The following is a 23,077-nucleotide window of genomic DNA, read 5'->3' as shown; positions in this document are numbered from 1 at the left end:
GGGATTTGTGTGGCAGAAGGTGGTCCTGGAAATATTCTGGTCTGATGCCATAAAGGGCTTTATAGGTCATAACCAACACTTTGAATTGTGACTGGAAACTGATCGGCAACCAATGCGGAGTGTTGATGTGACATGGGCATATCTGGGAAAGCCCATGATTGCCCTCGCAGCTGCATTCTGCACGATCTGAAGTTTCCGAACACTCTTCAAAGGTAGCCCCATGTAGAGAGCATTACAGTAGTCGAACCTCGAGGTGATGAGGGCATGAGTGACTGTGAACAATGACTCCCGGTCCAGGTAGGGCCGCAACTGGTGCACCAGGTGAACCTGGGCAAACGCCGCCCTCGCCACAGCTGAAAGATGGTTCTCTAATGTGAGCTGTGGATCGAGGAGGACGCCCAAGTTGCGGACCCTCTCTGAGGGGGTCAATAATCCCCCCCCAAGGTAATGGACGGATAGGTGGAATTATCCTTGGGAGGCAAGACCCACAGCCATTCCGTCATATCAGGGTTTACTTTGACTCTCTTGACACCCATCCAGACCCCAACAGCCTCCAGGCACTGGCACATCACATCCACTGCTTCATTGACTGGACATGGGGTGGAGATGTACAGCTGGGTATCATCAGCGTACTGATGATACCTCACCCCATTCCTCTGGATGATCTCACCCAGTGGTTTCGTGTAGATATTAAATAACAGGGGGGAGAGGACTGACCCCTGAGGCAGCCCACAAGGGAGAAACCTAGAGGTTGACCTCTGAACCTCCACTAACACTGACTGTGACCAACTGGAGAGGTAGGAGGAGAACCACTGAAGGACAGTGCCTCCCACTCCCAACCCCTCCAGCCAGCACAGAAGGATACCTTGGTTGATGGTACCGAAAGCCACTGAGAGGTCAAGAAGCACCAGGACAGAGGACAAGCCCCTGTCCCGGGACCGCCAGAGATCATCCATGAACGAGACCAAAGCAGTTTCCATGCTTTAGCCGGGCCTGAAACCCGACTGTGGACAAGGATGGGCCCCAGTCACCTATGTTAGTGTATCTAAGTAGAGAAATAGATTATGATATTCTATGTCCTCTGATGACTGCCAACTTGTTTATATGGGCAGTTCTCAGATCATATTAGAATCTGAAGATAATTCTTGCCCAAAATGGACAACATATGGTACTTAAACATGGGAGGTAGAACTCTTCAATCTCTTCCATAAGGCAGATTTAGATAAATTTGAAAAACAGGAAGTCTTAAAGGTAAATCTGAACTTTCTGCAAATAATTTTAGGCATCCTCTATTTTCTATACCACTCTGTAGCTGCTTTTTAAAGACACACATCTTAGATACAAATCACTAAGAAATTGGGAGTTATAGGCATGTGCAAATTGGAATATGCAATATTTATGAAAATCATAATCTTGCTTGCTGATATACTACTTTTTAGGCATTTCAAATGGCTATTCTAATGGTTGCCCCTCACCCATGACAGTGATTGTCTAAGCATCGTGTCCAGTTCTGATGTCCATGACCATTTTTATTGGGGATGCTGGGCCCTGAAAAGAGGAGGTCTTTTTCCAGACAAAACTTAACAGTTTTACCATGGAGTGGTCTAGAAAACATTACCAAATGATGTATTGCTATCCTTTATTGTAGTGATGCATTGAAGAATACTTGAAGAAGCCCATACTACTTTGTGTCAGGATTCGGCATATCCTGAGGTAATATCTCAATGCAGAAGGAAGGCCTGCGTAGAGAATGCTGAGTCATTCTAAAGCAATTAAGAATGCAGCAACCTCATCAGGTGAAAAGTATTTAAATATGCAAGAGCTCTCTGCTCGCTGCTGTTCTGTTCGTTGCTCTCTCTCTCTCTCTTTCTCTCTCTCTCTCTCTCTCTGGTATCTGGTCCTGCTCTGTGTGAAGTGTGCTCTGAAGTTGCTGTGTTGCTGTATTGATCTGTTGGTTCCTGTGAGTTATTGTAACTAAGACAGTTGTAGTGAGATACTAGTGTACTGTATGTATAGTAATGTAGTATACAGTAGTAGTGTAAATAAGAAGTAAATATATTTTCCCAAGACTTCCTACTGCTGCTGTGTTTCATTGAAGACTTCAATTCCATATCTACTGGTCTGTGGCTGTCTGGTTGGGTTGTTTAGTTGGTTGGGCTGGTTTGCTGCTTGGGCTGGCTAGCTTCCGAAAGTGAAGCTCTGATACTTTGTTTGTTTGTTTGTTTGTTAGATTTCTATGCCTCCCTTCTCCTGAGACTCATACAATAAAGCTTGTAATTAACTAGAATCAATATTTAAGAACTGGCATCTAGACTCAGCTGTTATTCTTAAAATCCCCTGTAAACAAGCATTTGGAAATCATGATTACTTCCCCAAAGAGACAAAACCATCACTAGAATTTAGAATAACAGAGTTGGAAGGGACCTTTTAAGTCTTCTAGTCCAATCCCCTGCTCAGGCAGGATGGGCTGCCAGTGATGGGCTACCAAAATGTTTACTACCACACTGTGGGCGTGGCTTATGCATTTTGTTTCAACATCTTTCAGTGCAAACTGGGTGCTCTGGAGTGGAGCTCCAAATTTTGCTACCAGAACTATGTTCCTGACCGTTCCCGTAGGAGCCCATTACTGCCTGTACCATTTCAGACAAATGGTTGTCCAATCTCTTGTTAAAAACTTCCAGTGTTGGAGAATTCACAACTTCTGAAGGCAAGTTGTTCTACTGGTTCATTGATCTAACTGTCAGGAATTTCTTCTTAGTTCTAGACAATAAGACCTAGCTGAAAGACACTAAAATGTCATATGACTTTTAGCAGCTTTGTATGGTTACTGTTGTGCTGAAATGAGTCAGCAAATAGAAAAAAAAAAGGGGGAGAAGAAGCTTTGAAGTTCAAGTGTTCCATCATATGGGCTGATGAGGTGAAATAGTTGCTAACTAATACTGGTCTAACCTTGTTCTAACCTTGGATAGAGCTGATGTACACAAAAGCCCTTTGATGGGAGTCATACTGCCAGTCTGATCCAACAATGGAGAAAAAGAGGGGAAGAATGAAGAGAAAAATTGCAAACAAAATGTTATTGTTAGAAGGGAATGGCTGGAGAGATATTTGGGGAATAAAGATGATGTGAATATGGAGACCGGTTGCCAGATTTTGATCAAAGAAGGGCAAAAAAAAAAAGTCAACAGGTGGTTTGGCTGTAGGAAGAAAGCAAGGTCCCTAAGAGATGTTATCTTCCAGTAGTGAAATCCAAATATTTTTACTACTGGTTCTGTGGGTGTGGCTTGGTGGGCGTGGTGTGGCTTGATGGGTGTGGCAGGGGAAGGTTCTGCAAAATCTCCATTCCCACCCCACTCTGGGACCAGCCAGAGGTGGTATTTGCTGGTTCCTCAGACTACTCAAAATTTTCACTACTGGTTCTCCAGAACCTGTCAAAACCTGCTGAATTTCATCCCTGGTATCTATTCCAAAGACCTATTTGTGTAGGAAGGACATAGCTGGTTACAGACCAAGAGTCAGAAATTTTGGCAAAGCCACTGTCCCTGAGGAAGAAGAGATGCAGGTGAGTATTGGCTGAACAGATCTAAGTGTTCTGGCTTCTGGTAGAAGTTTAGTAATTACAAATAACTCTCATTAAATGCATCGTTTCATGAGTAAAGCAACTCCGTTTTTTTTCTCTGCTCTCCTGTATTTTCAACACATTCCAGACATCACTCGCTCCGTAATCTCTCTCTCTTAGCCACATTTCTCACATTCCTTTTCCTGCTTCACTTAGACAAGATTTATTTCCTAACTACATAGCTAAAAAAACCAGCAACTCTGACTAAATACAATACAAAATACTTGCTTACTTTAGCGTGGCGAAAAACCCTTCCATATTTCTTTTCAGCAACGTTGAAACTCCACCCTTCTTCACCACTAGCCTCCTGACATGCCAAATACCTCACTACAATTTTTTAACCCATTCCTCTCCTTATTATCTTCTTCCAGACCTTTGCTCTCTACGTTTCTGAATCCTTCTGAATTTAGGATTAACCCAGCGAGCATCTGAGTCTCCCTCACTAGATCATGAACTCATAGCCCCATCCTGTGGCTGGCCTCCCACCTGTTCTACTCCCTGTAACCCCGGACCCACCACTACTTCATAAACACGATCTGAATCTGAATCCTCAACATCTTCATTATCCTCCAACTGATCAAGAGTATGTACAACACTAAGGAAAGGGGATGGTTTGTGCTGAGCATCACTTTAAGATACAGAAAATCTAAGCAAGCTAGGCTTTTGGTATTTCAATAACCCAATTCAATATGAGTGCAACCAACGGTTCAGCGCTTTTTTGGGGGTGTTTGAATTTTTGTTTCACCTTAAATAATTCATATTTACCTATGATTTGTTTTAACACCTTACCTTTCCTTTGGTATTCTCTAAGAAGTCACTCATGCTAGATGATTTGGCAAAATTCACGCCTGTCTCAAAGCCACCTGATATAGGGAATGAAGTCGGTTTCATTTGAAGAGAGACGCTCAAATCTAAAGTGTGTGATTGTGTTCTGGCTATTTTTTCCATTGTAGTTGTTTGGTCGCTGAAGAATTCACTTGTAAATTTTTTGTCTCCTCTTGTCTTGAAAGGCAGAAAAGATACAGTTAAATGGATGAGTAACACTTTGATAATGATGGACAACACTTAGGCTATGATGACACCTATGGAAACTTGGACTGGGTTTAGTACCAATCCAAGACTGGTACTAAGATTTTTGCCTTAGCATCACAGGTGAATGGTGTGGGATGCTTCTCTTTTTAAAAATCATTCCTGTTACTTTCCATAGTGTAAGTGATACATCCCAATTTCTGAGGAAATGGGAAGAAGACTATGTGGTGGATTAAGAGCCAATGAACTTTCAGCAGAGATGCCAGGAGTTATTGGGGTGGATACTAGTGATGGGTGAACCCAATGGTGTTTGGGTTCGGCAAGTTCGGACGAACTTTACACAAAATTCAGTCGAACCCGAACCGAACCCGAGCCCAAACCTGAATGGGGAATCCCTCCCACGAAGAAATTCCAGGGGTGTAGCTTTGACATCACCGGCAGGTTGCCAAGGATGCCAAGGTAATCACTTCCTGGATTCCATGGAATCCAGGAAGTGATCACCTTGGCGTCCTTAGCAACCTGCCGGTGATGTCAAAGCTCCGAACACCGAACATGACCCCAAACTTTGCCCAAAGTTTGAAAAAAATTCGGGTTCATGTTCGGCATACCAAACACTGCAAAATTCGGTACGGACCCGAATTGTGCAGGTTCGGTTTGCCCATCACTAGTAGATACCTCTCTGTCCACATTCTTAGAATATCTTTTGGATGATGACTTTGAGATCATCCTATGCTGCCATTCCAATTCCAAAGTTAGGAGACATCAGATTGCTCTGCATAGTTGAACTCTATACCTGTGGCCATAAAAATTACTAAAACCTGTGATGGGTGAAAAGGATATGAATTGGTTTCTCCTATACTAAACAGACTCATAAAGGGTGCTAAGGCCAACGTGAAGCTATTTCTTCTTTAGACTTCGGACTGAACAATAACAAATATAATTTAGCAGTATAGTAATCTCTTGGGTCTTCACGTACCATATTTTTCAGACTATAAGATGCACTGGTGTATAAGACACACCAAGATTTCAAAGAGATATGTTTTGTCCTGCCCAGTCCCAGGAGCACTCTGCAGGCCTCAAAAAACAGGGTTTTTTTTTAAAAAAAATGACCTGTTTTCATCCTTTTTTTAAAAAAATGGGGTAGGCAGAGGGTTTAGGAGGCCTGCAGGAAGCTGGGGAGAGGCAAAAATGCCTGTTTTAGTGAAAAATGGGCCATTTTCACCTGTTGTTTTGCCAAAATGTGATGGGCAAAGGGTTTGGGAGACCTGCAGCATATTCCTAAGGGCTGCGGAAAGGCAAAATGCTCCAGTTTTTGTGAAAATGGCCCATTTTTCACCTTTTTCTTTGCCAAAATGGGGGTATTTTTGCATTCCCCCAACCCCCAGGAGCATACTGCAGGCCTCCCAAACCCTCTGCACACTCCATTTTTGTGAAAAATGGGCCCATTTTCCCCATAAGTGGAATGCAAGGATAGGGCTTCGGGAGGCCAAAAAATGGCTATATTTGGGTGTATAAGACGCACCTACATTTCCACTCTCTTTCTTTTTTGGGGGGAGGGGAGCTCTTATACCCTGAAAAATATGGTAAATGTCTGAATCGCTAAAATTCCACATTTTTTATAAAGAACTAAACTGCTTGTTTTTATTATATATAAATTAAATCACTATACACAGAACACCAATTTTATCTTTGCATCATAGGAGATTTCTTTTTAAAATCTCTATGGTGTTAAGAGCATTTAACATAATATGTATAACTCATGCCTTTCAGCCATATAAGGATTACAGCTGTTGGGAACTTCTGGGTGGGTCAATCCCCATACGTATGGTCACCTCTGTGATAAGAGGTCTGAATGATCAAATATACATAGGGACGATGAGGGGCAGCAGCCGGAAAAGTCAGATGTTCTGTCGTGGAAGGACATAATACAGCTCATCTGTTTGGAACCCATATCGCATCTCAGACATTAATACCCTTGAAAATGTCCAAAATACTTCACCAGAAGAGCCCTTCACTCCTCCACTCGAAATAGAATACCCTATGAGACTAGACTTTCAATCCTGGGCCTAGAAAGCCTAGAACTAAGTCTCCTTAAACAAGATCTAAGTATTGCTAACAAGATCATATGCTGCAACGTCCTGCCTGTTGGCGACTACTTCAGCTTCAACCACAACACAAGAGCACACAGCAGATTTAAACTTAATATTAACCGCTCCAAACTTGACTGTAAAAAATATGACCTCAGTAACCGAGTTGTCGAAGCGTGGAACTCATTACCAGACTCCATAGTGTCATCCCCAAACCCCCAACACTTTACCCTTAGATTATCTACGGTTGACCTATCCAGATTCCTAAGAGGTCAGTAAGGGGCGAGTACAAGTGCACTAGAGTGCCTTCCGTCCCCTGTCCTATTGCTCTCCTATATCTCCTATACCTTTCTTCTATTCCTATATCTCTTCTTCTATTCTTTCATTGATATGTTCTATTACTATACCTTCTTTTCTATTATTTCTTAGATATATTTCACTATGAGTATCTCCTCTATAACCTTCATCATGTATTTTACTATGTGTATATAGATATATACCCATTAAAACCCTCATTGTGTATTGGACAAAATAAAAAAATAAAAAAATAAAAAAAATAAAAAAATAAAAATTGGGATGCATACGTAATTGCAGACCCCGAATCATGCATGCGTACAACCACGTGGGATTCAGCTTCTGCGCATACGCCCGAAGCCAAATCTCATGCGAGAATGCTTGTGTGAGTGAGATTTTGGTGATTTTTGGTGATTTTTTTCTGCCCTATGCACGCCTACTGCCAGGAGCGTACCAGTAGCACCAGCATTTATTTATTTTATTTTTATTTATTCATTTGTCCAATACACAAATGCATAGGAAGAAAAATAGACATGTAGTAATATATATAAGGGTAAAGTGAACTTAGAGGAGAGGATATATGAAAGGAAGAGAATATATATGATAGGTGAAAGAAAGGAAAGACAATTGGGCAGGGGACGAAAGGCACACCAGTGCACTTATGTACGCCCCTTACTGGCCTCTTAGGAACCTGGAGAGGTCAATCGTGGAGAGTCTAAGGGGGAAATGTTGGGGGTTGGGGGTTGACACAATTGAGTCTGGCAATGAGTTCCATGCTTCGATAACTCGATTGTTGAAATCATTTTTTTTACAGTCAAATTTGGAGCGGTTCGTATTAAGTTTGAATCTGTTGCATGCTCTTGTGTTGTTGCGGTTGAAGCTGAAGCATAGATCAGCCCTCCACTGCATAGGGAGGCCTTGCTTTTCCCCCACCCCAAAAAATTAGACAGTGCTGCATTTTGTTTTTGCCTGTTTGTTTTTCTGCAACAAAAGCATCTGGTTCATCTTGGCTAATCTCAAAAAGCAAAGCAGGACCTGAACTTCAGACGAACTGAATGGATTCCAGGGATGCAACCTGGAGAAGGCAATTTTAAAGAAAATTCTAAGGCAATGGCAAAACACGTATGTAAAATTGCCAAGGAAGTTATATGAACACATATTTGATATTTTAGAAGTTGAGATTGAGGCAGAGTGGACTTGACCTTTTGAAGGAAATCAAAACTCTGCTTTACACAAAGAGGCTTACTTCATAACTGAGGAAAGCCACGTTCCATGGCTTGCGGTAGTAAGTGGCTGTATTCCCATCACGGACTCGGTCACACATGCCATTGTAGAACTCATTGTAAAATGATTGTTGAACTGGTTTCATTCCCAGCACATTCAAACTTCAATAAAGGGAAGGAAGGAAATTTATGTTATCAATAAACAACCATTTCATTGCATTGTTAAATGTCATATACTATCCAAAATAACAAACAGGAACAAATCAGTAATATATGCAAAATACCAAATAAATTCATTTTCTTCCTATAATTTTCTTCCAAGTGCAAGGTCTGATTTTTTCAGAAACAAACCAACCACCAAACCAAGTGTTGTTCCATTGTTTGCAACAGGATGTGATAGGCCAACTTGTTGTCTATGTTATGGGCACCAGCCCAAAGTTACTCAATCAGTTTTCATGCCTATGGTGGGAGTAGAAGTGAGTCTCCTGCTTATCAGATATTCATCTGGCTAGCATCCTTAGTCTGGTCAGCTTTATCTCCTGGTTTGGGCTTTAAAAAAACCTTATTCAGAGACAGTAACAATGAAAGAGCTTTCTTTCTTTCTTTCTTTCTTTCTTTCTTTCTTTCTTTCTTTCTTTCTTTCATTAGTCCAATACACAATGAGAGTTTTAGTGGGTACATATCTATATACACATAGTAAAATACATGATGAAGGTTATAGAGGAGATACTCATAGTAAAATATATCTATGAAAGAATAGAAAAGAAGATATAGTAATAGAACATATCAATGAAAGAATAGAAGAAGAGATATAGGAATAGAAGAAACCCCTAACACTTTACCCTTAGATTATCCACGGTTGACCTATCCAGATTCCTAAGAGGTCAGTAAGGGGCGAGTACAAGTGCACTAGAGTGCCTTCTGTCCCCTGTCCTATTGCTCTCCTATATCTCCTATACCTTTCTTCTATTCCTATATCTCTTCTTCTATTCTTTCATTGATATGTTTTATTCCTATATCTTCTCTTCTATTCTTTCTTAGATATATTTTACTATGAGTATATCCTCTATAACCTTCATTATGTATTTTACTATGTGTATACCCACTAAAACCTTCATTATGTATTGGACAAAATCAATCAATCAATAAATAAAATCATTGAATTTCTCACTGCAGAGAAAGAAACTGTTAGGAACATTCACAAACATTTGTGTACAGTTTATGGAGAAGATGCAGTTGACAAAAGAACAGTTAGTCACGGAAGACATTTTGAGGATGACGAAGAGGTGATTCGCACAGTGCACAAATGACTTCATGACCAGAACAAGGAGTGGTACCGACAGGGCATACACGCCCTTGTGTCTTGCTGGAGGATGGCCATAGAACAGGACGGAGATTATGTGGAATAATAGGGCTGTAGAAGAAGCATCATTCTTTCTTGTGTGTAAGTTTCATTGTGTTCAAAAAATAATTGACTGGGGTACGTACTTGTCCACCTGTCTGGGAAGAGTTTGATCTGGTGACACCTGATGAAGTGGACAAGGCCATTGGAGCTGTGAGTTCTGCCACCTGTTTACTGGATCCGTGTCCCTCCTGGCTGGTTTCGGCCAGCAGGGAGGTGACACGGAGCTGGGTCCAGGAGATTGTCAATGCTTCCTTGGGGAAGGGGTCCTTCCCGGATCCCTACAAGGAGGCACTTGTGCGCCCCCTCCTCAAGAAGCCTTCCCTGGACCCAGCCGTGCTTAATAACTACCGTCCAGTCTCCAACCTTCCCTTTATGGGGAAGGTTGTCGAGAAGGTGGTGGCGCTCCAACTCCAGCGTCCTTGGAAGAAGCCAATTATCTAGGTCCCCAGCAGTTTGGATTCAGGCCCGGCTACAGCACGGAAACTGCTTTGGTCGCGTTGATGGATGATCTCTGGTGGGCCCGGGACAGGGGCTTGTCCTCTGTCCTGGTGCTTCTTGACCTCTCAGCGGCTTTCGATACCATCGACCATGGTATCCTTCTGCGCCGACTGGAGGGGTTGGGAGTGGGAGGCACTGTTCTCCAGTGGTTCTCCTCCTACCTCTCCGGTCGGTCGCAGTCGGTGTTAGTGGGGGGGGCAGAGGTCGACCTTGAGGTTACTCCCTTGTGGGGTGCCTCAGGGGTTGGTCCTCTCCCCCCTGCTATTTAATATCTACATGAAACCGCTGGGTGAGATCATTTAGGGGCATGGGGTGAGGTATCATCAGTATGCGGATGATACCCAATTATACATCTCCACCCCATGTCCAGTCAACGAAGCAGTGGAAGTGATGTGCCGGTGCCTGGAGGCTGTTGGGGTCTGGATGGGTGTCAACAGACTCAAGCTCAACCCGGATAAGACGGAGTGGCTGTGGGTTCTGCCTCCCAAGGACAATGCCATCTGTCCGTCCATAATCCTGGGGGGGATTACTGACCCCCTCAGAGAGGGTCCACACCTTGGGCATCCTCCTCGATCCACAGCTCACATTAGAGAAACATCTTTCAGCTGTGGCGAGGGGGGCGTTTTCCCAGGTTCACCTGGTGCACCAGTTGTGGCCCTATCTGGACCGGGACTCACTGCTCACAGTCACTCATGCCCTCATCACCTCGAGGCTCGACTACTGTAATGCTCTCTACATGGGGCTACCTTTGAAAAGTGTTTGGAAACTTCAGATCGTGCAGAATGCAGCTGCGAGAGCAATCATGGGCTTCCCAAGGCATGTCCATGTTACTCCAACACTCCACAGTCTGCATTGGTTGCCAATCAGTTTCCGGTCACAATTCAAAGTGTTGGTTATGACCTTTAAAGCCCTTCATGGCACCGGACCAGAATATCTCCAGGACCACCTCCTGCCGCATGAATCCCAGCGACCGGTTAGGTCCCACAGAGTTGGCCTTCTCCGGGTCCCGTCAACTAAACAATGTCATTTGGCGGGACCCAGGAGAAGAGCCTTCTCTGTGGCGGCCCTGGCCCTCTGGAACCAGTTCCCCCCAGATATCAGAGTTGCCCCCACCCTCCTTGCCTTTCGCAAGCTCCTTAAAACCCACCTCTGTTGTCAGGCATGGGGGAATTGAAAATTTTTTCTCCCTTCCCCCTAGGCTTATAGAATTTATACATGGTATGTTTGTTGGTATGATTGGTCTCTTAAATTGGGGTTTTTTAGATTACTTTTTAATATTAGATTTGTTACATTATTTTTTATTGTTGTTAGCTGCCCCGAGTCTTCGGAGAGGGGCGGCATACAAATCTAAATAAACTAAACTAAACTAAACTAATTGTTGAAGAAAAAAAAAGTGGTGCATTACTTTCTGGGCGACCCTCTTATATTCATCCATTAATGGGCTACACTGGATTAATCTGAAACCCCTTCCTAAGGATAATTTGAAACAGGTTTTCATTTAGTTAGAAAAAAATTGAGTCCAGGAGTCTCCAACCTATGCAGATTGCAACTAGGCTGCAGAAATTGTCAGTGAGCACACACGTTCACACACCTTGCACAAATGGAGCTGCATATGCACACTCCCTTGGCAGTTGCTCCTGCAAACCATCACCCCATCCCTGCCGGTCTGCAAAGCCGGAAACATTGGGGAATTCTGATTTGATCCATTTTATATTTACAGTAGATTGCTGTTAAGCTCTAGGCTTTATCAGTTTATTCGAAGCTGGAATGCTGCTACCATGGCAGCAGTACAAAACAGAAGAAATAAAGCTGGCATTATGTACATTCATAAGATGCCAAGGTTACAAGACAGTAAATTCTAATTTCAGATGGGCAGGTCAATAGCGAAGGTCAATAATGAAAAATAATGAAGAACTCATATCTTCCTGATTTATTTATTGGATTTGTGTGCTGTCCCTCTCCGAGGGTTCGGAGCGGCTCACAACATAATAAAAATAGTAATACAATATCAAATCTAAAATCCAATTAATATAATTAACTACTCTAAAAACACTGGAGCATTAACATCATTCATTCCCTTCCAACAACAAGCATACTTCGTACTCGTCGGCCAGACGCTAAGGTTTGGCAGCACAGATGGGTTTTCAAGTTCTTATGGAAGGCAAGGAGGGTGGGGGCGGTATGAATCTCTGCGGGAAGCTGATATAAAACCCTTCATGGCATCGGACCAGAATATCTCCGGGACTGCCTTCTGCCGCAAGAACCCCAGCGACCAGTTAGGTCCCACAGAGTTGGCCTTCTCCGGGTCCCGTCGACTAAACAATGTCATTTGGTGGGATCCAGGAGGAGAGCCTTCTCTGTGGCGGCCCCAACCCTCTGGAACCAGCTCCCCCCAGAGATTAGAACTACCCCCACCCTCCTTGCCTTTCATAAAGTTCTTAAGACCCATCTCTGCCATCAGGCACTGAGACATCTCCCCCCGGGCCTATACAGTTTATACATGGAATGTTTGTATGTTTGCTTTTAATAATGGGTTTTTTAGTGTTTTTTAAATTATTAGATTTGTTCTTACATTGTCTTTGTTATTGTTGTGAGCCGCCCCAAGTCTACGGAGAGGGGCGGCATACAAACCTAATAAATAATAATAATAATAATTCCAGAGGGCCGGGCCCCCCACAGAGAAGGCTCTTCTGCTAGGCCCCACCAAGCGACATTGTCTAGTTCAGTGTTTCCCAACCTTTTTTGAGCCGCGGCACATTATTCACATTTACAAAATCCTGGGGAACATTGAGCGGGGGGGGGGGGGGAACTAAAAAAGTTTGGACAAAACCCCCTTCTCTTCCTCCATTTTGCCCTATTTCTCTCTCCCTCCCTCTTTCTTTCCCTCTCTCTCTCCATCCCTCTTTCTATCTCCCTTCCTTTCTTTTTTGCTCTTTCTCTCTCCCTCCTTCCCTCCCTCTTTTTCTCTTTCTTGCTTTCTCTCTCTCTCTTGCAATCTTTCTCTCTCTCTTTCTCTCTCTCTTTCTCTGTCTCTCTTGCTATCTCCCTTTTATTCTCTTTTTCTCTCTCCCTTGCTTTCTCTCTCTCTTTCTCTCTTGCTTTCCTTCTCTCTTTCTCTTTCTCTCTTGCTTTCTTTTTCTCTCTCTCTTGCTTTCTTTCTCTTTCTTTCTCTCTTCCTCTCTTTCTTGCTTTCTCTCTCTCTTGCTTTCTCTCTCACACACACTCTTTCTCTCTCTCTCCCTTGCTTTCTCTCTCTTTCCCTTGCTTTCTCTCTCTCTCTTGATTTCTCTCTTGCTTTCCTTCTCTCTCTTTCTCTCTTACTTTCTCTCTCTCTCCTCCTTTTTCTGTCTCTCTTTCTCTCTCATGCACCACTCTGGCAACAGAGAGAGAAAGAGAGAGAGAGAGCAGAGAGAGAGTGGAGGGCGGCTTGCCGGTCCGCTGCCCCCTGGATCAGTGGCCCCGCATGGCCCCAGTGCGGACTCCGCTGTCGTCTTCACCTCTGCCTAAGAGGCAGCAGCCACATTCACCCCTTCTCCCTCCTAGGTGTCCATGGCGCTCAGCGCCCGGCCACGTGCCGCCACCTCCCAGTACCCCGCCCGACTTCTACTTGCAGGAATGGGTGGTGGGGCGTCACGAAGGGCGGTGTTTGAAGGCCACCACGGCGCCGTTGTTGTCATCACAGCGCAAAGCCACACAGTCCCAGATCGCTTGCTTCTCCGGCCAGCAAGCCGGCTGCCTGGAAAAGCGGCACGCTTTTTAAACGTGCGCTTTTCAAATGCGGCTCTTTCCTGGGCAGCCGACTTTGCTGGCCGGAGAAGGGAGCGATTCAGGACTACGTGGCTTTGCGCCACTTCAAAAATTTCTGTGGGGGGGTGGTTTCCTAATGGTTGTGCGGGCGCACGCCCACGCAGCTTAGAAGCAACGGTGGCCGGCGCCCTCCCACTGGGCCCCAAAAGCTCACTTGCCATCACCACCAGGGAAGCTCCAGCCAGGCCGGGCTTGACTAGGTCCCGCAGCACACTAGTGTGCCACGGCACACTGGTTGGGAAACACTGGTCTAGTTGACAGGACCTAGAGAAGGCCGACTCTGTGGGACCTGACTGGTTGCTGGGAGTTAACACTGTCCAACCTGATGTCCAAATGTAGGACCAGAAAGCAAAATGGTAAATTCATTAGCAGCAAGGGATTGGTAAAGGTTCCATGGCACACCATATCTGCTGATCTTTATTCTATGTTCAATTGTATCATCACAGAAATATGCATGACCTAAAAGTTTAGTTAAGCTTAGCAGACGATACATGACACGTCAGAGGTGAGATTTAATAATTTAATTTAATTTAATTTAATTTAATTTAATTTAATTTAATTTAATTTAATTTAATTTAATTTAATTTAATTTAATTTAATTTAATTTAATTTAATTTAATTTAATTTAATTTAATTTAATTTAATTTAATTTAATTTAATTTAATTTAATTTAATTTAATTTAATTTAATTTAATTTAATTTAATTTAATTTAATTTAATTTAATTTAATTTAATTTAATTTAATTTAATTTAATTTAATTTAATTTAATTTCATTTCATTTCATTTCATTTCATTTCATTTCATTTCATTTCATTTCATTTCATTTCATTTCATTTCATTTCATTTCATTTCAATTCAATTCAATTCAATTCAATTCAATTCAATTTAAATATTGCCCAATCCCACGGGACTCAGGGCTAACTTATCTTGCTGCCGGTTTGCTTCCTCCTGCGTTGCGTGGGTGTGCCTTGCACGCATGTGCATGTCCAGTGCCAAAAATACGGGGGTGGGGGGTGGGAAGCTGAAAACAAGATTGCTATGCACCATACTGAAAACTTGGCTTCTGCACATGCTCAGAAGATTTTTTATTTTTTTTTTAAAACAAATTTTACTTTAAAAAAAAAGATTTGCACCGGCACTGACCAAACTGGTTTCATGGTGTCATGGTGATGTCACCAGTGGGTCACTACTGGTTCGGGTGGACCAATCTGGGAGGAATTGACCTCTGGTCAGAGCAAAATGAAGGAGCATTTCAAGATGCAAAGCTCCCCAATTGAGCGGTGAAGTGTGTGTTTGATGGGTCTTGATTGCATGCTAAGCTTCCAGTGACTTTCGTTTTTGGTTGATCTTGCTGGTTTTAATTGTCATTTGAATTTCCTAATACCATCTGAAATCATTACCATGTCACTTAAGGTGCCATACAAATGCTCCATGTAATTTAAAAAAAAATGTCAGGACTTTATTTGGTGTTCAGCTCAAGGGCATTACAGAAAATTAAGACAACACTGAAAGCTGGTACTTTGTGTTGCACAAAGACCATTTTTAAAAATTATTTTAACATTGTTGGTATTGTAAGCCTATCTTGAAAGTTTCAGGTAGATTTTAAAAAATCAAAGAAGTCTTATATATCTCTCTCTCTCTCTCTGTATGAATACGTCTGCAACATTTAAATAAATAAACATTTATATTCGTGTAATTTTCTAAAACTTACCCTTCTCCAGCTGTTCTTCCAAGTTCTGACACATCAATGTTACGATCCCCACAGGGTGCGCGTTTGGTTTCATCACAATTATCTTCATCAGAGAAGTCACCACAGTCATCTTCTGTGTTGCATACCAATCTACTCTTTAGACAATATCCTTAGTGTGGAACAAAGAATGAAACAATTATAATGATAGATAATCGGATATTTAGAATACCTTCATACATCAACATTGCTTTCCCAAATTGTGCTTTTGGCTTCAACTCCCCAAAATTTCAGCCTAAGTAAAACAAACTGCCATTTATATCAGAATGAGTGGCTGGTTTACAGTTAATTTCTCTGCATTATTTGCAATATTTGTTTGAATGATATAATATGTTTTATATATCGCTACACTGATAATAAAACTTACTGAGGCTTTTGGGTTTGCATTTCTGTGCAAATTTAACTTAAACTACTTTTTCTGAATCTATTATGCATATTAAAAAGGGTTCATTTGATGAAATAAAATGAGCATCATCATATAATAATACAATGAAAATAATACATGGTTGTGATTAAAATATGCTAAAACTGAACAAGATCTTCTACAAATTTTTTAAATGGGAAACATCATAATACTTCGACATTTAACATTTCTCTGAACAGCGCAGTGTGGTTCTCCCATCAAAATGTGGCTTATAAAAATGAATTCAAAAATGACATTAGAAAACACAATATTCATCATCAGCCTATAACCATAATGGTGAACCTATGGCATGCTTGCCATCGGTGGCATGCGGAGCCATTTCAGAAGGCACACGAGAATTTGCCGTATGTCAGCTCCAGCTGATTTTCAGCCTTGGGAAAGGCCGTTTCACCCTCCAGATGCTTTAGGGAAGCAAAAAACCTCACCAAATGGACAAACTAGAAGTTCGAACAACGGATTTCTGGTTTGCTTGTTGTGCTGTTTTTTGCACTCCAGAGGGTTCAGGGAAGCTTCCTGAATCCCTGGAGTGCAAAAAACAGCACAATGGGCAAACCAGAAGTGCATTTTCCAAACTTCCCCGGTTTGCCTGTTTGGCCGTTTTTTCACATTCCAGGCTTCAGTGAGACCTATGCTCATGTTTGGGGGCATTGACGGAGTGCACATGAGTGGGGGGGGGGGGCGAGAAAAGGTGCGGAGTGCGGAGTGCGGAGAGGGGCGGCATACAAATCTAAATAATAAATAAATAAAATAAAATAAATAAAATAAAGGGTTTTGGCATGTGCATACATGCTAACACACCCACACACTCCCTTTTGGTACATGAACCAAAACAGGTTCGCCATCACTTGTTCTTTTTAATATTAGATTTGTATTATATTGTATTGTTATTGTTGTTGTGAGCCGCCCCGAGTCTTTGGAGAGGGGTGGCATACAAATCTAATTTATTATTATTATTATTATTGTTATTATTATTATTATTATTATTATTATTATTATTATTATTATGTCAGTACAACACAGCAAACGAGATCACTATGCTGGATTTCGTATTTCATCACCAGTCGGGCGCTTCCCAAGCACCTAGGACTGCGTGATGTAGCGGCGAATTATGTTTGCCGATCCCAGTAAAGCTTTTGCAATTGACAGATGGAGATTTTGTCAATTCCGATGGTTTTCAAACATCCGCTGAGATCCTTTGGTACTGCGCCCAGTGTGCCAAGGACCACTGGGACCACTTTCACTGGCTTATGCCAGAGTCGTTGCAGCTCGATTTTTAGATCTTCGTATTTCACTAATTTCTCTAGCTGCTTCTCCTCAATTCTGCTGTCTCCTGGGATTGCAATGTCGATGATCCATACTTTCTTTTTCTCCACGATCACAATGTCTGGTGTGTTATGCTTCGGAATTCGGTCAGTCTGAAATCGGAAGTCCCACAGTAGTTTTGCTTGCTCATTTTTGACCACTTTTTCGGGCTTATGATCCCACCAGTTCTTTGCCACTGGTAAGTGGTAGTTCCGGCACAGGTTCCAGTGGATCATCTGTGCCACAGCATCATGTCTATGCTTGTAGTCTCTTTACAGAGTCTGCACTTTGGATCGTCTGTTGATTTATCAATTCTGGCTTTGACAGCATTTGTTCTATTGGCCTGTTCTTGTGCCGCCAGTATTAGTCCTTCTGTCTCCTTTTTGAGTGTTCCACTTGTAAGCCATGACCAGGTCTTTTTATTATTATTATTATTATTATTATTATTATTATTATTATTATTATTATATTAGATTTGTATGCTGCCCTTCTCCGAAGACTTGGGGGGGGGCAGCTCACAAGATACAATATAAGCACTGCATACAACAAATCTAATTAATTAAACTAAAATCCCAATATATTAAAATCAGCCAGCCAATTCATTCACAACCACACATCACGTTTGGTAGACGGGAGGGGGGGATTGATCTATAGTCAGTGACGGCAGTAGAGAAATGATGTCAGAGTCTGCATACCTACCATTTTCACATTCAAATTCTCGCTTCTCACAATGACCTCTCTCATCTGGGCACGGAGTTCTTGTCTCACAGGACTCTTTATCATTCAGGGATTCAAGGCATGGCCTTCCTCCAAACTGTCCAAACCTCACAATACTCCTTGAGCGGTACTTTGTGGGAGATATTAAAAGACAAAATTAAAACAGTCTCAGAATCAGCTGCCTTTGAAGGGGGTGAATGGATGGGGGCGGGGGGATGAGGCTAGTTTCGAAAGCCCTCCACTTGCCTTTTAATTCATGTCTAATATTAAAGTTTAATCATCCTTGCCTGTTTTTAAATCTTTAAATTTATATACTGTTTGGAAATGGGCAGTAAAATAAATATGCAAGGCGAAAGAAATAGAAACTTGTTGCAACGCCCCAAAATGGAAAGAATGGGGAATTCAAAGTCCACAACTATTTAGGAGGACAGACTATCACTCCATCTCTGGAGGATCTTGACCTCAGCAAATTTTAAAAAACAAACAGTGATGTTCAACTAGAGAGGCTATTATCAGAAACTGTGAAAGGATTGGCCATGTTTTACCATCCATTCAAATTTAACATTAGTGGACAACCAGTGATTCTATCAGAGTTTGTTGCGGAAAAATCAATTTCCAGAAGTACACAGAAATGACTGATTCAGCTGGATTCATTAACTTGTTTATAAACATAGTACAGTGGTACCTCTACTTACGAACTTAATTTGTTCTGTGACCTGGTTCTTAAGTAGAAAAGTTTGTAAGAAGAAGCCATTTTTTCCATAGGAATCAACGTAAAAGCAAATAATGCATGCGATTGGGGAAACCACAGGAAGGGTGGAGGCCTTGTTCCTCCCAGAAGATTCTTAGAGAGGCCCCATGGAGGCTTGTCCCTGCCTTTTCCGGCCCTGTTTCCTCCCAGGAGATTCCTAGAGAGGCCCCACGGAGGCTTCTCCCTGCCTTTTCTGGCCCTGTTTCCTCGCAGGAGTTTCCTAGAGAGGCTCCACGGAGGCTTCTCCCTGCCTTTTCCGGTTACAGTTTCAGAGGCTCAGGTTTGTAAGTGGAAAATGGTTCTTGAGAAGAGGCAAAAAATCTTGAACACCCGGTTCTTATCTAGAAAAGTTCGTAAGCAGAGGCGTTCTTAGGTAGAGGTACCACTGTAATATATATATATATTGAAGGGATTGGATACTTCTCTGCCTTACAAGGCAAAGATTGCAGGTTCAAGTCCCAGTGGGTATGGCTAGCTGATGAGGCCAAAATAAGGCCGAAATAGATCTATCCTAGTCTTCCTTAATTTTCAAATTCAGCAAAAAAAACATGTGACATATATATATATATATATAAAATTATTTCTTCAAGTAACCATGAGCAGGAGAATTAGTTTCATTTCAGCAGAGGAGACATGGTAGAGAATTGAGAGTACAGAGTGAACCTGAGAGCAGAGTGGACTGAGACACACCCATCCTTAAGCTTAAGATTTCAGTTTTGACTCTCTGCAAAGACTCAGAAGTGTTTAACTTCTATTGGCTGACTTAGTTGCTATGCGTATTCATTGGCTAACCTTGTTAACAAGGCTCTCTCAGTTCATGAATATCTTAACAGGTTCCATACAAGAAACCTTTTTTCTTTTACTATTTGAAACTAATATCCACCCAGTAGCCTATACATCACAAATAAATCATCTTTATGAAGTCCTTTTAATGAAAGTGAAATTATGGAAATGTCACTTACTCTTTCTTTTGTGCATGGACTACAGGGTCCCCAATCGCCCCACGTACTCAGCGAGCAGTCAACAGGAACTGGAGCATTAGGTGCCCGTTTCAACCTAAAAATAAAATAATTTTAAAATAATTTGAAATGTTTCTGACTTAGTACATTGTAAGTTCCTGTTTGTATGCATAATGTTTGTATATTGCCTAAAACACGATTTAAGTATTGCCCACAAGATTATATGTGTTGTGATTCAGTCTGAGGCTCCTCAGGGAACGGCTGGAACTCTGCCGGCTCCATGCTCAGAGGGGGAGGACGAGGAACAGGAGGAGGAGGAGGACCAGGCAGACGGGGAAGAGGAATGTCAGGATGAGGAGGAGGGAGAACAGCCTGAGACCCTCGGGGGGGGAGCTCTCCCCAGCAAGTAGCCTGGAGTCATTAGATGAGAACGCACAAGCCATCATAGATATGAGGCAGAGAAGGGCAGCACAACGAAGGGGACAATTAGCCAGGTATTTCCATCCCTAATAGGCAACAGCTGGGTTTGGGTGTGGTTCTCCTCAGAAAGGTTGAAAAGGCAGGCCCGCCCTTCCTGTATTGTGGAGAGTTATCTTTTGGGAGTCCTGTGACCTTGCTTCGATCCTTGGCGTCTCTGATTCTGGCTTGTGGCCTCGAAGGCTGAAAACTTGGGAGAGGCATGGGTTTTATTATCTACAGTGGTGTGTGTGCCAGCAAGAAGCCTGTTGTATTGTCTGGCCATCGTGACTTTTCTGTGAAGCTTCATAGCATTCCAGTTTGTAAGAACAGTTTTTGTTATCTGTGTTTGTTTTCAAAGATATAAAATGACTTTGCTTTTTACCAGCGTGTCTGGCTACTCTTTTTAGTTGGTGTTGACGTCTGGGGGAACCCAGACAGAACAATATGCTGCAACGTTCTACCTGTCAATGACTACTTCAGCTTCAATCGCAACAACACAAGAGCACGCAACATATTCAAACTTAATATTAACCGCTCCAAACTTGACTGTAAAAAATATGACTTCAGCAACCGAGTTCTCGAAGCGTGGAACTCATTACCTGACTCAGTAGTGTCAACCCCTAACCCCGAACATTTTCCCCTTAGATTATCCACGATTGACCTCTCCAGGTTCCTTAGAGGTCAGTAAGGGGCATGCATAAGTGCACCAGTGTGCCTTCCGTCCCCTGTCCAATTGTCTCTCCTTATCTCATTTATCTTTTCTTCCTTTCAAATTTGTTCACCTATATTTTTATATCTTTTCTTCTATTCATTTCTTTAGTTATATTACTAAATATCTATTCTCTTCAATGTGTATTATATATTGGACTAAATAAATATATAAATAAATAAATTGCAAGGAAACAATATAGGAACAATATAACCACCACCACCCCTCTGGCTATTGCTGTCTTGTTGTAGATCTCACAACGAAACGTTGCATGGCAATATTTGCTCTGGACCATGCAAGTTCAAGATGCATGCTCTTGGAATATGTACCTCAAAACCCCATGACCATAGGAGAAAGGGTTGAGTCTTGCAACTGACTTGAAGTTTCTCTGCGCAAGTTCTTTGCTTGTTTTAAAAACAGAATTCCAGCAAGAAAAATTATATCTGACATGATTTAATACAAAGGAGCTTTGCTATATAACGGGATGGGTTTATACATTCACATTTTACGGAATTCTCAGGCATTTTCTCTTTACCACTGATGAAGGAAAAATCAGTGATGACCCAAAACCCAAGAGATGTGTGTGTGTATATGTGGTTTTGTTTGGGGCCCTTTTGTATTCACTATCAGCACACCCTGGAAATTTTAGTACTGTGGGACTAATAAAATTATGTATATTTGACAGTTTGATTTTATATTTTACGCAAGGACATGAATTCTATTGTCCTTGATAGGGCTGACATATCATTCAAAATTAATCAAAGCATCAGGATTTCTAAAATCACTTAGAGTTAAACAAAGCATTTAGCAAATTACAGGAAGAAGCAGGTATTCTCACTTGCAGGTATTCTCTTACTTTCTACCTTCCAAAAATTAAAAACAGGGTACCAGGAACTTTGGAGAAGATTGGCCACAAGTGCTACCAAATGTAATTTCTATCCCATAAAATAAACTCACCTTTCTTTCCCAGAGGCAAAACCATTTGCTCCTAAAATGCAGAGAACTCCTATAAGAAGCAAAGAAGAAGACATGATGGTAGCGTTAATAAAAAAATAAGATGCAGATTCAAGTCTTTTATACTGTTTATCTTTGTTAAATATTAATAAGGCAATAAACAAAAGTTTATGAAAGATGAAGGTCAAATTTCATATTGATTTTTTTCAAAATGTTATTGACTTCCTTGTTCAATTTGTTAAGTCTCCTTGTGTTTATACACACACACACACACACACACACACACACACATATATATGCATACACAGGAATGATAAAGTAAATATACCAGATATAAAGTAAAAATACCAGGTATACCAGGTGATTTGGCAGAATCCCAGGAAGAATTCCTGGGGGAATCAACGAAGTGTCCAGAGCAACCTAAGTTGCAACTGAAAAGAAGATTCCTAGAGAGGCCCCCAAAGAAAAGTTGGATCTTTTTGCCCTTATAACTTAATTTAATCTGAAGTAGTGTAGGGTTTCCTGCCTAAGCAAGGGGTTGGACTAGAAGACCTCCAAGGTCCCTTCTAACTCTGTTGGTATTATTATTATTATTATTATTATTATTATTATTATTATTATTATTATTATTATTAATACTTGACCAGAATCAAAGAAGGAGAATGGAAGACTGCATTCTAAACCAGGTTTGGGCAGTTTGAACATTGCATGATGCTCTTTAGCCTAATGCAACGTAACTGTTGTCTTTCAAGGATTTTTAGAGGTCATTTGCCATTACCTTCTTTCTAGGGCTGAAAGAAAGTGTCTTGCCCCAAGTCACCCAGCTGGCTAAGTGCCCAAAACTGGACTAGAACTCATAGTATCCCAGTTTCTGGCCTGTTGCCTTAACCACTAACATCAAACTGGTTTTCTACTATTTGTTACACTTTTATTTATTTTATTTATTTATTATTAGAGTTGAAAGGGACCTTACAGGTCATCAAGTTCAACCCCCTGCTTAAGCAGGAAATCCTACAGCACCCCAGTCAAATGGCAGTCCAATCTCCTCTTGAAAATGTCCAAAGTTGGGGAGTCCACAACCTCCACTGGCAGGCC

General features: G+C 41.8%; 1 protein-coding gene across 1 annotated transcript in view; it reads right to left on the bottom strand.

The window, feature by feature from the left end:
- The window catches only part of LOC139162725 (complement component C9-like), a 36,961-nt gene extending 14,883 nt beyond the window's left edge, over positions 1-22,078 (bottom strand). The window contains exons 1-6 of the mRNA XM_070743412.1: positions 21,986-22,078; positions 19,864-19,957; positions 18,133-18,280; positions 15,672-15,819; positions 8,273-8,411; positions 4,406-4,618 (exon numbers count right to left, since the gene is read on the bottom strand). Of these exons, the coding sequence (XP_070599513.1) occupies positions 4,406-4,618; positions 8,273-8,411; positions 15,672-15,819; positions 18,133-18,280; positions 19,864-19,957; positions 21,986-22,059 (816 nt within the window). The 5' untranslated portion in view covers positions 22,060-22,078. The remainder of the gene's footprint in view (positions 1-4,405; positions 4,619-8,272; positions 8,412-15,671; positions 15,820-18,132; positions 18,281-19,863; positions 19,958-21,985) is intronic.
- Between the last annotated feature and the right edge of the window lie 999 nt (positions 22,079-23,077).

This window comes from Erythrolamprus reginae, chromosome 2 (assembly GCF_031021105.1).
Source record: "Erythrolamprus reginae isolate rEryReg1 chromosome 2, rEryReg1.hap1, whole genome shotgun sequence".
Taxonomy (NCBI): Eukaryota; Metazoa; Chordata; class Lepidosauria; order Squamata; family Dipsadidae; genus Erythrolamprus; species Erythrolamprus reginae.
The sequence above is the reverse complement of the archived record's forward strand: the minus strand, read 5'-3'. Positions and strand labels throughout refer to the sequence as shown.